The 14,465-nt window shown below is 39.7% G+C and overlaps 1 protein-coding gene across 1 annotated transcript in view; it reads right to left on the minus strand.

Moving 5' to 3' along the window:
- The window catches only part of LOC150085841 (ankyrin repeat domain-containing protein 27-like), a 289,235-nt gene that overhangs the window by 213,812 nt on the left and 60,958 nt on the right, over positions 1-14,465 (minus strand). The window contains exon 4 of the mRNA XM_090373518.1: positions 9,459-9,495. Within this exon, the coding sequence (XP_090229644.1) occupies positions 9,459-9,495 (37 nt within the window). The remainder of the gene's footprint in view (positions 1-9,458; positions 9,496-14,465) is intronic.

Raw genomic sequence — 14,465 nt, forward strand, 5'->3', positions numbered from 1 at the left:
AACAACATTTAACAAATTCACCATCACTGAAAGGTTTATTTTCAAAGGCGATCAAATGTGCAACTTGATAACTGGCACTTACACAGGTAAATTTCTTGACTGATATGTTTCCTGTGTTTTTTTAATTTGTTTTGTTAACGCTCCTTTATATTGATCATAAGATTTATGCTTGGAATCAGTATAGTTTTAAATAACATTCTTTAAAAACTGACACAATCTCCTTACACACCAAACACACTGCTTTTATGCACCAAACGAACAGCAGGGAATGAGAGTAGCCTTTTGCAAGTAAAGTTTTTACAGCTCCCGAAAATAGAGAAGTTTTTTCTGTTTTATTAACTTAAATTGGCACATTAACTTATTTTCTAGAGTGGCTTTATATTCCTAGTTATGATACTTAGTTTAAATTTTAACTTAGATAGAGATTTTGTAGGTTATTACTTAGTATCGGTAAGGGTATCCAATCCACATGTTTTACAAATTTTGCAGAGCCAGCAAACAGGAAGTTTTTTAGCTATATTTAGCCGCTTTATTGACTAATTGTTATATTAAATTATTTTCTATAAGTAGCTTATAGACCTAGTCAAGATCCTTGGTTTATTCTGAATTGAGACAGCGAGATTTTGGAAGTTAATTAATACTTAAGTGTCCGTAGATTTACCATTTGTAACTTGCCGCCATTGTTATACGATACGTTATATCCCAAACTAGATAGCGTTAGCTTAGTACAGTATAGTATATAATATTATCAATTAACCAGTAAAATTTATTAATCTTGTTAAACTTCATTGTCAATTAAATTGTACTTTTTAACTAAATACATATAACGACTTAGATTTACAAACGTAACATAATTAATTAATACATAACTTGATATGGAAGTTATATAACGAAACTCGAAGATAATACTCGATATTGAAAAAATATATGTAGTTATAAAGTGTTACAACTGCATTCAGATACAAGTTTAGGGTTATAATTTTGTACTGAAATTGAAATTTTATTGAAACTGAATTGAAATCATGACTCAGACCAGAGCAGCAAAGCAAAAGGCTCACGCTAAATGGAGTGCTGTGGCTCAGGGGAGAACTGATGGGAGCTGTAATTCAGAGGGCAGTTGCCCTCTGAATCACAGCCTTTTAAAATGCACTGCTTGCTTGATGTTTGTGCAGCAATCAGGTATGGGACAGGATATTGCCAAGGGGGATATCTCTGTGTGTGTGTGTGTGCGCGCGATGTAAGGAGCGTGAGGAAATCAGGTGACAACTCAGCATTCTTATGGGCCTATATGAAAGCTTGAAGGACAGGGTGGATGCCCTCGAAGGATCTAAACTGAGGGCTCATCAAGCTCTCAGCTGCCCACATCAACAGCAGAGCTTGCACTGGTGTTGATGTGGGCAACTGAGAGCAACACCAGAGCTTGAACTTGATGATCACACAACACAGTGGAAACCCCCGAGGCAGAATGCACTGGTCCCACAGGAACTAGTAGTTGTTGGTGACTCTATGGTCAGGAAAACGGGGAACATGCAATGTAAAAAGGATAGGTGGAACAGGACCTGAGTATGTCTGCCAGAGGCAAAGGTTGATGACGTTGTAGAGCGGATATCATCTTTTAAGGGCACAAAACTTGATATTGTTGTATACAATTTTGTTATGTGTAAAAGGAAGTTTCTATTTTCATGCTACTGTTTTTTATTTTCAGACTATATATAAAAATGCAATTTTTATATATAGTCCGAAACTATTTTTATATATAGTTGTACACGTTGGCACTAATGATATTAAGAGTAGGAGACCGGTGGAATTACTTAACAAGTACAAGTCACTGTTGAAAAAAAAGTCGTGAACTAGGGTTGAATTTGAAAGTGTCTGCAATTCTGCCCAGACACGATAGGAGGGAGTATATGATGAGAGACTTGTCGATCAATTTGCCCTGGAGAGATTGTCCAAGGCTCAAGGGGTAGAATTTTCTCAACCTGGTCTGTACTTGTTAACAGGAGAGACTGCTTCTAGAGGGATGGGATACACTTAAATAGAAAGGGTGCAAGAATTTACTGATGCTATCGAGGCAGTGTTAGGTAGGTCAGAAAACTGCTAGCTTGGGGGGGATACAAGGACTAATAGATTAATAGAGTAGCCACTGGCAGAGGTGAAAGTGATTCTTGCACTGCTTCTATTGGAATGAGCAGCAGCCTGGAAAACAAGATGCAGGATATTTCAGGGACTGCTTGGAGTCATTGCAGTACAAGTAAACACATGGGTTGTGTTAGGGTAGCTAAAAATAGGAACAGGTGATGTATACTTGGATGTACACCAATGCTAGGAGTTTGGAAAATAAATTTGATGAATTTGAGGTATTGCTCAAAACATCAAAGGCAGATATTTTTGGGATATCAGAGACGTGGTGTCACACAGATATAAGGAATGCAGAACTGAAATTTGGGGAGTACAATGTGTACATGAAAGATAGACAGGATAGGAAGGGAGGAGGGGTTATGCTATTAGTTAAGAAACACATAAAATCCAACGAATGAAGCCAGTCGACATCATGGGACAGTGCAGTGTCGAGTCAGTTTGGTGTGACATAAGCATTGGGAGATCAAAATTCAGGGTAGGAGTGTGCTATAGGCCTAATGACTCTGATGAGTATAATAAGAAACTGTACAGGGAAATAGAGTAGGCCACTAAATCAGAGAGTCTTATAATGGGGGATTTTAATTTCCCAGATATTGACTGGAATTTGTGGGTTGGTCACTAACACACTAGCAAGGCTTTTGTGGATTTATTGGATGATTGTTTTCTACATCAGCATGTTCGGGAGGCAATTAGAGGGAGTAATACTCTTGATCTGATTATCAGTAGTGATTCTTCATGCATTAAAAATCTGCAGATAAAGGAACCATTAGGTGGCAGTGATCATAGTGTGCTGAGGTGGGATTTATTCAAGAGGTAACTACCATCAGGGGTTAAAGGGAAGAGTTTTTGCTTTCGTAAAGGCAACTACGCTGGTCTGAAACAATATTTAAATTCTATATGGATGATGTTACCAACAGCAAATTCAAATTGGGAAGCATTCAAAGAATTTATCTTGGAAGCTACTAGGCTTTACATACCAACTAAGAAATATGGTTCAATGTTTAGGCCTAAATGGATGTAGTAGTGGCATCTGATGCAAGAAAGCAAATGTATGAGCTTATGCAGCATCAGGCAAAAAAAAAAAAAAAAAAAATCACACCATTCCCTCCAAATGCCTGTCCAGTTCCTCCTTAAATTTATTCAACCTATCAACTTCCACAATGACAGATGGAAGTTTGTTCCAGCAATTAACCACCCGCTGGCTAAAGGCAAATTTCCACACATCTGTTCTACATCTGTCTTTTCTTAATTTGAATTTATGCCCCCTTAGGTTCATAATCTGAACAAGTGGAGGGATCCCATCAGAATTCAGCGTGCTCAACCCATTCAAGGCCTTATATACCTCAATCAGATCACCGCGCAGGTGCCTAGTCGCCAGCCACTGCAATTTGCAGAACTTAAGCCTCTCTTGGTAAGAGGATCCCTTCATTCCCCTCACCAATCTTGTTGCCCTTCTCTGTACACGCTCAAGTAAATCTACATCCTTCCTAAAATGAGGTCTACAGACCTGTACGCAGTACTCAAGGCGTGGCCTGACCATTGCCTTATACAGAGGGATAATCACCTCCTTTTCCCTGCTAGCAAAATTCCTATATATCATTGACAAACCCCACGACCTGCCCTGGCAGCCTGTCTGCACTGCTCAGAGAACTTCATATCTGACTGCACAAATACTCCCAGGTCTTTTTCATTTTCTACCACCTTAAGTGTAGTACCACACAGTTGGTACGTTTCTCTGGGGTTACTTCTACCCATATGCAGTACTTTGCATTTGTCAAGGTTAAAATTCAGTTGCCACTTCTTAGCCCATCTGCCCAAATTATCTTTTTTTTTTTTTTTTTTTTATGTGAACCCCAAACACAAGAGGTATTAGAACCTACAGTACTTAGTACTGTGCTTGGGTTGGAGATTGAGAAGACAAAAGAAGATATTTGTTGACATTGGACTTGAACTTCTGTAGATTGTAATTTTCAGGAAATACGTATGAAGGAAGGTTGTTCCAGAAAACGGCAGTTGAATGAATAAATGAGGAAGATGAAAAGTTGGTTCTGTGGGTTTGAAGTTGGACAGTAAATGGATGTTGGCTGGTGGCGGCACGTGTTCGGACTGTTTTGAAAGAGAGAGCGGGAATTATAGAAGCTAATTCAGAAGAACAGTGCCCATGGAAGTATATGTAGAAGAGGCATGCAGCAGAAACAGTGCGTCTATGAGACAGTGAGTGGAGAGACTCTGTTAGAGATGAATCATTAATTAACCAAACTGCCCTCTTCTGAATGGAATCAAGAAGCCTGAGAGAAGTTTTGTCGGCACCACCCCAGATGTGGGAACAATATTCCATGGGAGGGCGGATTTGCGATTTATACAGAGTGAGCAGCTGTTTGGAAGAAAAGTAACGCCGAGAGCGAAAGAGAAAACCAAGTTTTTTAGATGCAGAGGAAGCAATATTTGTAATGTGCTTGTGCCAAGAGAGATTAGAAGTCAGGGTAATCCCCAAAAGAGATATATCCTTTTGCCTAGAAATTGGAGTGTCACTAAAGATAAGCATAGGAGCAGAAGAATCCTATTTGCGATGTATAAGACAAGACCGAGTTTTAGGAGGGTTGAAATCAACTAAGTTGTCTTTGCCCCACTGGAGAATTACCTGAAGATCGGCATTTAAGGAATTGGTAGCAGATTTTCGAGAAGTTGAGGCTGGTTGAGCAGGACAGAGTTTCTCAAAATGTAAAGTTGAATGCAATGTGCTATCATCGGCAAAACTATGGATAGGATTTCCAATCAATGGAAGATCCTGAATATCTAGATCCTGTTGCAGTAGCACACTGCCATTACTGTCATTAACAACCCTGCCAACTTTTGTATCATCTGCAAACTTCGACATTAAGCCTGATATACCTTCATCAATATCATTGATAAACATACAAAACAACAGTGGACCTAACACCGAACTCTGTGGGACTCCACTAATAACATTAGTCCAAGAAGAGCAGCACCCATTGATTACCACCCTCTGTCTTCTCACACTTAACCATCCTTTTATCCATTGTAGCATCTTACCCTTAATACCATTCTGCTCCAATTTGTACAATAGTCTTCCATGCGCAACAGTGTCAAAAGCTTTCCTGAAATCCAAATATATGATATCAAAATTATTTTTTGCATCCAGTTCCTTTGTAACCACATCATAATATCCAATCAAATTTATCAAACAAGACTTTCCCTTAACAAACCTATGCTGTGTCTGAATTATTGCTGCAGTCTTGTCTAGATGATCCTGCAATGCATCTTTAACCAGCGACTCCATTATTATACCCGAAACAGAAGTTAAACTAACTGGTCTGTAATTACTCGTGTCACCCTTCGATACCCCCTTTGTGAATTGGGGATACATTTGCACATCTCCAGTCCGTGGGAAACTCCCCTGAGTCCAAGGACGCTCTCATAATTATGGCTAAGGGTTTGCTTAGTTGCTTTGCTTTAATATAACCCTCCTTTAATATAACTGGATAGATCCCATCCACCCCAGGTGCTTTTCTTACGTTTAACTTCAACAATTTCTCTTCCACTTTGCTCTCAGTTATTACAAGATCATTAAGCACCCTGCTACAATTTGATAACCTTCTGCCATTTTCAAACCTTAATAATTCCTCATGTGTGAATGTAGATGCAAAATACTCATTCAGTTTGTTTGCTATCTGAGCAGGATCATCAACAGTCGAACCATCAATGTCAAGTGGACTAATCAGATTCATCCCCTTCCTTTTAGAGTTTATATAAGTAAAGAAATCCTTGCTGTTTTTCTTAGCATCTTTTGCCAAGGATTTCTCGTAATCTTCCTTCGCCTGCCGAACCTCCTTTGTGACCTGATTACAGACTAGCTTATATCTGCCATAGGCTTCTGAGTCGCTTGATAATTTATATGCATCCCATGCATTTTTCTTCTCTGTTACGAGTCTCATTAGTTCATTTGACAACCATTTAGGCCTAAACCTTGAACAATATTTCTTAATAGGTATGAAACTTTTAGTAGCTTCCACGATTAATTCCTTGAATGCTTCCCACTTAGAATTTACTGTTGGTAACATTGTCAGTTGACCCACTGTACAGAATTTAAAAACTGTCGGAGACCACTGTACTTGCCTTTATGGAAGCAAAAACCCTTTCCTTTATCCCTGATGGTAATTAAATCTTTAAGTAAATCCCACGTCAGTACACTGATCACTGCCAACTAGTGGTTCTTTTATCTGCAAATTCCTAATACATGAATGATCACTGCTGATAACCAGATCAAGAGTATTACTTTCTCTGGTTGCCTCTCAAACATGCTGCTGCAGAAAACAATCATCCAATAAATCCACAAAAGTCTGACTAGTGTGTGAGTGCCCAACCCACAAGTTCCAGTCAATATCTGGGAAGTTAAAATCCCCCATTATAAGACATTCCGATTTACAAGCCCACTCTACTTCTCTGTACAATTGTTCATTGTACTCATTCGAGTCATTAGGCCTATAACACACTCCTACTCTAATTTTTGCTTTCGCAGTGCTTATGTCACACCAAACTCACTCAATAGTGCACTGTTCATCTATATCAACTGGATGCACTTCTTTTGATTTTATGTTTTTCTTTATTAACAGCATAACACCTCCTCCCTTCCTATCCTTTCTGTACACATTGTACTCCCCAAATTCCAGTTCAGCATTCCTTATATCTGTGTGACACCACGTCTCTGATATTCCAACAATATCCGCCTTTGATGTCTTGACCAACACTTCAAATTCATCAAATTTATTTACTATACTTCTAGCATTGGTATACATGCAAGTATACATGCACCTATTCCTATTCCCAGCCACTCTAACACATCCCATATACCCACCTGTTTCATGATGATTGACATCCGTCCCTGAAACCCCCAACACCCCTCGCTCCAGGTCGCTACTTATTCTAATAGAAGTTGTGCAAGAATCACCTTCACCTCAGATGAACTAATGAGACATATGGCAAAGAAGAAAAATGCATGGGATATATATATAAATTAATCAGTGATATGGAAGCCTACAATAGATATAAGCTGGTCTCTAACCAAGTCACAAAGGAGATTAGGCAAGTAAAGGCAGATTATGAGAAATCTTTGCCAAAGGATGCAAAGAAAAACAACAAAGAATTCTTTATCTATGTAAACTCTAGAAGGAAAGGGATGAATCAGATTGGTCCACTGGATATCGATGAATCAACTGTTGATGATCCTGCTCAGGTGGCCAACAAACTAAATGAGTATTTTACATCTACATTCACCCATAAGGAGTTATTCAGGGAGGGGAATGCCAGAGGTGAGTTAAACTCTGGCAGTGAGCTAGATGATTTTGTAATAACTGAGAGGAGAGTGGAGGAGAAATTGTTGAAGATAAACATAAAAAAGGCATCCAGGGTGGATGGGATCTATCCAGTTATATTAAAGGAGGCAGCAAAGGAAGTAAGCAAACCCTTAGCCATAATTATGAGAGCTTCTTTGAAGTCAGGGGAAGTACCCATGGACTGGAGATGTGCAAATGTGACCCCGATTCACAAAGGAAGATCAACTGGTGACACAGGTAATTATAGACCTGTTAGTTTAACTTCTGTTCCTGGAAAATTAATGGAGGCACTGGTTAAAGAAGCACTGCAGGATCATCTAAACAAGATTTCAGTTATAGCTCGGACACAGCATGGTTTTGTTAAGGGAAAGTCTTGCCTGACCAATTTGACTGGATACTATGATGTGGTCACAAAGGAACTGGATCCAGGGAGTAACCTTGATATCATATATTTGGATCTTGGAAATGCTTTTGATACTGTTGCACATGGAAGACTGCTGAACAAATTTTGAGCAGTGTGGCATTGGAGGCAAATTGCTGCTATGGATAAAGGGATGGTTGAGTGGGAGAAGACAGAGAGTGGTAATCAATGGACACTGCTCATCGTGGACTAATGTTATTAGTGGAGTCCCTCAGGGTTCTGTGTTTGGTCCATTGTTGTTTTCTGTATTTATAAATAATATTGATGATGGTATATTAGGCTTAATGTCCAAGTTTGCAGATGATACAAAAGTTGGCAGGGTTGTTAATGACACTAATGATAGTAAATCATTAGTGTCATTAGTGTCTAGAAAAGTTGAGCAGAAGGGCTGAGAGGTGGCAAATGAAGTTTAACATTCACAAATGTAAAGTACTACATATGAGAAGCAGTAACCCCAGAGTGACGTATCAACTCTTTGTTACTACACTGACAGTGGTAGTGAATGAAAAGAACCTGGGGGTATTTGTGCAGGTAGATAAGAAGTTTTCTGAGCAGTGTAGATGGTTTGCAAGAGTAGCTCATAGTGTCTTGTCAATGATATACAGGAATTTTTCTAGAAGGAATAAGGAGGTGATTATCCCCTTGTATAAGGCAATGATCAGGCCATACCTTGAGTATTGTATACAGGTTTGGAGGCCTCATTTTAAGAAGGATGTAGAGCTGTTGGAACGAGTACAGAGAAGGGCAACAAGATTAGTGAATAGAACAAAGGGTTGCTCTTATGAAGTTTTTCTTCTTAAGTTTTGCAAATTAAAGTTTTGCCTTGAATGGTTTCAGCATGCTCAATGCCGATGGGATTCTTCCTTTTGCTCAGAATAATCACCTGAGAGGGCATAAATTCAAATTGAGGAAAGACAGATGTAGGATAGATGTGCGGAAGTTTGCCTTTAGCCAGCGGGTAGTTGGTTGGTGGAACAGACTTCTATCCCTTGTCGTGGAAGTTGATAGCCTAAATAAATTTAAGGCGGATCTGGACAGGTATTTGGAACGAATGGAGGAGTGAATTGAGGGAGTTTTTTTTTTTTTTTTTTTTTTTGGCTGATGCTGCATAAGCTTGCTTTCTTGCATCATATGCCTCTACTAATGCTAATACTTTTTTGTTGTACTCAATGAAGACAGTCTTCAACCACCTTTGATTAAAAGCACGATACGTATAATTCAATACAATGAACAAGTTATATCAAAATAGGAGAATTTCACAATATGAAAAGATTGATACATACATAACTGTATTTAGTGTACATATGACTGCACTGGACTACATGTACATGTTTGATACAGTCAAGCTCAAAGCTTGAATGCCTGTACATGCCATGGTGCAACTCTATAAAATGCTGTTTTAGTTCACTTTCCGCATGGGCCTTATAAAAATTATCTGTGGACCTTAGGTTGGACACCACTGTCCAAGCAATGCCCCAAAAAAAATCAAGGAATCTGTCTCAGCAATACTAAAAATTTTAAATTTAATTTTTTTTAATACTTACCCTTTAAAAAATGGAGAAGGCTTTAAAATATGATAATCTAAAAAGAAAAAATTAATCTGAGAAAAAGTAAAAAATAATGAAAAAAAGAAAAGGTTTGTTCCTATACACAATGTTCAATATAATAATAACAGAACATGTACAGTATATCTATTTACCTTTAATAAGAAGCTTAATCTAAGGAGAAAACATTGAAGTGATTTGATTATTTTAAAAGAGAATGATACTGTACATGATATTTTATAGCAAATTATATTCATGTAAAGACACTATTAAACCATGTACAAGTGCAGGCCAAGTACATTTATTAGGTATGATTACAAGAGAACAAGATAACTACTACAATACAGGTACTTAACAATAAGGGAATGCTTCAAAAATCAAATGATTTTTGAAGCATTCCCTGTCAAGCCAAGAAAGCAAAAGGCTCTGACCACTCTCACAGCACTAATTTTGTTCCAGACAAATCTTTCATTCTTCCAGCCTGATGATATTACTCAGTTGAGTTTTGAAACATCACTTCATTATTATGTACTATAGTGGGTGGTTATCTATTTTTCTTGTAATTATTCCAATAAACATACCTAGCATTTACATATGGTGTCTTTCTTTAAATGAATATCATTTGCTAAAGTAATTCAATATTTGGAGTTTTATACTTATTGGAGTCTGTGAGCACCACACGTCATTAAAATGTCAATAACATCCACTATTGATGTCATTAACTCTTCTTAGACAGCAAAGGCAAATATCCCTAGGGGCTCACATCTGGTGAGTATGAGCTTGGCACACCCAGGGCCCTGAGCTGGATATCATCATTCTTCTTTTTCTTGGTGATTTCCCCTCTTACCCCCCCCTTCTCTCTCAGGGTAACTTGGAAATTTATTTTAGCTGGTGCAGCATAAGCCTCAGGCTTCCTTGCACTATGTGGCTAGTAATAATAATAATAATAAAATAAGAAAAAATTACCAAGAAATTACTAAATTTAATTTAATATTATATACAAGAGAGTACACAATATAGTTTAAACAGGATGGCAACTATACTGCGTTTCACCCATGTTAAAGAATCAAAGAGACAGGTAAAACAAAAAAGACAAACGGCCATCTTCACAGTATTTTTAGCAAATAAACTGCATAAGCAGCTATATCGAACAAGTCAAAGTTGCTTGGTGATATGTCACTATTCTAGCAGAGTGAATCTTGACTGCTCACCTGCGATGTCAAATAGGTTTCCAACAGGAGCTCGGTGCTTGAATGGGTAGGAATGCTAGTATAGGAAGGAGAATCCTGCTGCATATTTGTGCCCCTTCTGAGTAGTGATATGAATAGTTAATATTCTCAAGAATATTTGCAAACATTAACTTTGAGAATTTCATCAATTATTAATCTTTGTCTATGGAAATCCAGTTTGGATTAATGAAAACATTTTTTTTTTTAATGACTTGTTTGGCAACATATTGACGAGATACACTTCTTTAAAACTATCCTTCTTTTTAGCAGCAAACTTAACTGTGTTCCATTTCGTTGGTCAACCTGATCCTTGGATCAGCTGTGGTCTGCTAGGTCTGAAATGTTGATTCTGCATAAACAAATATCATCCCTATACGCCTGGATATAGGGAGTCAAAGTCTAAAATAATACTTGTAACATTCACAGTTAAATTCGCATACTGATACACTCATCATGTCAGAAGCATGATGTGAATTTGATACTTGTTTCAACTTGGGATGCATTAGAATACTGGAATGCTCTTTGTTTTAACAATTCTTACTATGACATTACTGACAACATTTTTAACACTTTGCACCTTCAAATTCTAAAAACACTTCCCTCAGAGGTTCCAGTATGGAGGGCTTTAATGGAACAAAAATCCATGCTTGTGCCCAGGCATTTGTGGCACCTGAGCAAAACCTTGTAACGGCACCTAATTCATATCATATCTTAACACGCATATATATGCAGTAACACATCTAGCAGCACCTATTTTAGGCAGCTTTGGTTTGGTTTGGAATTTTGTGGGGCAAAATTTTTTTAGGCAGGTGCCTGTGGCAAGTGCCTCACTTGTGCATCCCTAGTACTGGGCCTGTTTGTGTCTAGCTTATAGGTAAAAATGGTTTCCATAAGCTACTTCATAAAACTTTGCCAATGATGGAGTATGAATGGTCAATTATGCAACCTGTGTATCATGCAAACAAACAAAAATATAAGAAATATTAACATCTTTTTTTTTTTCTTTTTTTTTTTTGTTAGTTGTTGGGGCATCGGCTTCTGTGGCCATAATGTATCTCCCAAAGTTTTTGCATTTTACTCTGATCTAAGCCCGAGGCGGGATTCGAACCCACAACCTTTGGGTTGCAACAAATGGAGCCGCCAATTACCATGGATGAGCTACAGGAAGCTGCAACACAAATGTGCAACAAGAAATGCCCTGGCCCTGACCTCTTGGACCCAGAACTTGTTAAGAGGGCGGTGGAGCACATACCGGAACCCCTGCTGCACCTCTTCAACTGCTGCCTCAGAGTGGGCCATTTCCCAACTAGCTGGAAAACAGCACATCTCAAGCTCATCCTGAAAAACCCAACTAAACCACCTGAACAACCAAACTCTTACCGTCCCATAGCGTTGCTATCAACACTAAGTAAACTCCTGGAGAGAATACTACATCGAAGAATACTCAGCCACTACAAAGAAGCTAACCTAGAGTCACCCAGACAATATGGGTTCAAACCCGGACTCTTCACGATTGAAGCAATTCGGAACCTCCTAGAAAGCACAGCACAATGTAATGAAAAGTACTTCCTGGTAATTGCGGTCGACTTCGCCGGGGCGTTCGACACCCTCTGGTGGCCGAGCATCCTGGGCAGACTCCGCAAGGCAAAAATCCCCATGAATTTATATAATTGCATTAGATCCTACCTCTCAGATAGAAAAATCAGGGTAATGGCACCGTTCCGGAGCCTGACAAGATCGGTCCGCAGGGGCTGCCCGCAGGGATCTGTCCTGGGGCCGCTCCTGTGGAACATTGTTTTTGATGAATTCCTGGCACTCGACTTGGGTGATGTCAACGCACAAGCTTTCGCGGATGATCTCGTCCTAACGGTGGCAGCGAGCTCTAGATCACAGTTAGAAGCCCGTGCAAACCATGCACTGCAAGTGCTCCAGGACTGGGCAAACCTGCATACACTGGAGATTTCCCCGACCAAAACGAACTCAATTCTACTGAGAGGAACACTCAACATCAGACGGCCGCCCCAGATAAAAGTAAGGGGAAGCACAATCAAACTGGCAAAACAGATGAAATACCTAGGCATTATCCTAGATTCCAACCTGTCCTTTAAACAACACCTCTTATATCTGAAGGAGAAGCTGAGAAAATACGCAGCACTAGTAGTCAGAGTAACACGCAGAGACTGGGGATTAAACAAAAGAACATTATCCCTCTACTATAAAGCAATTTTCGTCCCAGCAATTACTTATGGAGCCCCAATATGATACGCCAAAGCAAGAACTGCAGTAAATAAAAGAATCCTCGATACAATACAGCGAAAAATACTCCTCACCATCACCAGGGCGTGTAACACAGTGAGTACCTGTGCGCTGCAGGTCCTGGCGGGAACTCTCCCTCTGAATCTGGAGGTGGCGAGATGTGGGTTGATGTACTACCTGGCAAAGGAACACCGACCACATTTGACACTTTTACACTGGACCCTACAAACAACCACCGAATGGAAAAACAGAAAATCATGGAACACCTGAAAGAAACTTGGCAGAGGAGATGGCAAGAGACGACCAAGGGTGAAGTCACGCGGAAATTTATACCCTACGTAGACAAGACCTATCCAAAAGGCCCCAAATGGTTCTACCCAGGACTGAACACCACCTTCCTCCTGACGGGCCATGGGCCCTTTAACGCAAAACTGAATGCATTCGGACTGACCGAGGACCCAACTTGCACCTGTGGCAATATGGAAACGTGGCAACATATCATGCACAAATGTGAATGCTATGAGGAACAAAGATCAGTACTCATCACCAGTATAAAATTTGTACCAAAAGACAATGAGCATCACCTCCTGGATTCGGAAGACGAGTACATCGCGTTCAGCCGCTATGCCCAGGACATCTTTAACAGAAATTGCTATCCGCAACAATATGGAAACATCTGAATAGAAGAACTCCATTGAAACTAACCAAGGAGGAGACTACAGCATGAACATACCGCATGACTACAACCGGTCAGAAGAAATTACCAACAAAGATAACGCTCCATTCATGACCTGGTGCAAATGGCCAGGACTGATGCTCTCAACGAATATGACTACCTGAATTGACATCAAAGCAGTACTACAAACTGATCAGAGTCATCACTCCTCTTCCTGATCCCATAAGATGAATACGAGACAAGTGAGACTGAACCAAGACTGTGACCTACCTGAAGTGACACTGAACTGAACATCCAAAAACCATGACTGTGACCGCAGCTACGCTGTTGCCTTTTGGCGATCTGGGTTGGACACCTAGTCTGGCCCACTTTCTCTCCATATCCTGGCGGTGGGAGGGGCTGGGACCGTCCCCTCCCCCGTCTCCCCCGTTTACTTCTCCTGGTGCAGCATGGGCATGCCACACTGATATCTGGGGTCGTCTACCCTATTGACCTCATACTTCTGTCTTTCCCCTCCAGTCTTCAGTCTTTCCCCCCACACTCTCTCTCTATACATCACAGTGTACGCCCCACACAACAAAAACTTAAACTTCCAAATTATAACAGCCAAATCGTGCATCAATTCCGAAACTTAACCTCATTAGCGAACCACCCCTTAAAATCGCGTTATTATTATTATTTTATTTTATTTATTATTACTTTTTTTTTTTTTTTTTTTTTTTTTAAGGCCCTAGCCACTGAAATCTCAGGAAATTAGGTGGCAGGGCCTGCCAGAGTAAATAATTATGCTGGGTGTACCTGGTCTACCTCCACGGGGCTGAGTGTGGGCAACGTTGGGCCCCAGCA

This window comes from Mastigoproctus giganteus, chromosome 5 (assembly GCF_048544385.1).
Source record: "Mastigoproctus giganteus isolate SK-2022 chromosome 5, ASM4854438v1, whole genome shotgun sequence".
Lineage (NCBI taxonomy): Eukaryota > Metazoa > Arthropoda > Arachnida > Uropygi > Thelyphonidae > Mastigoproctus > Mastigoproctus giganteus.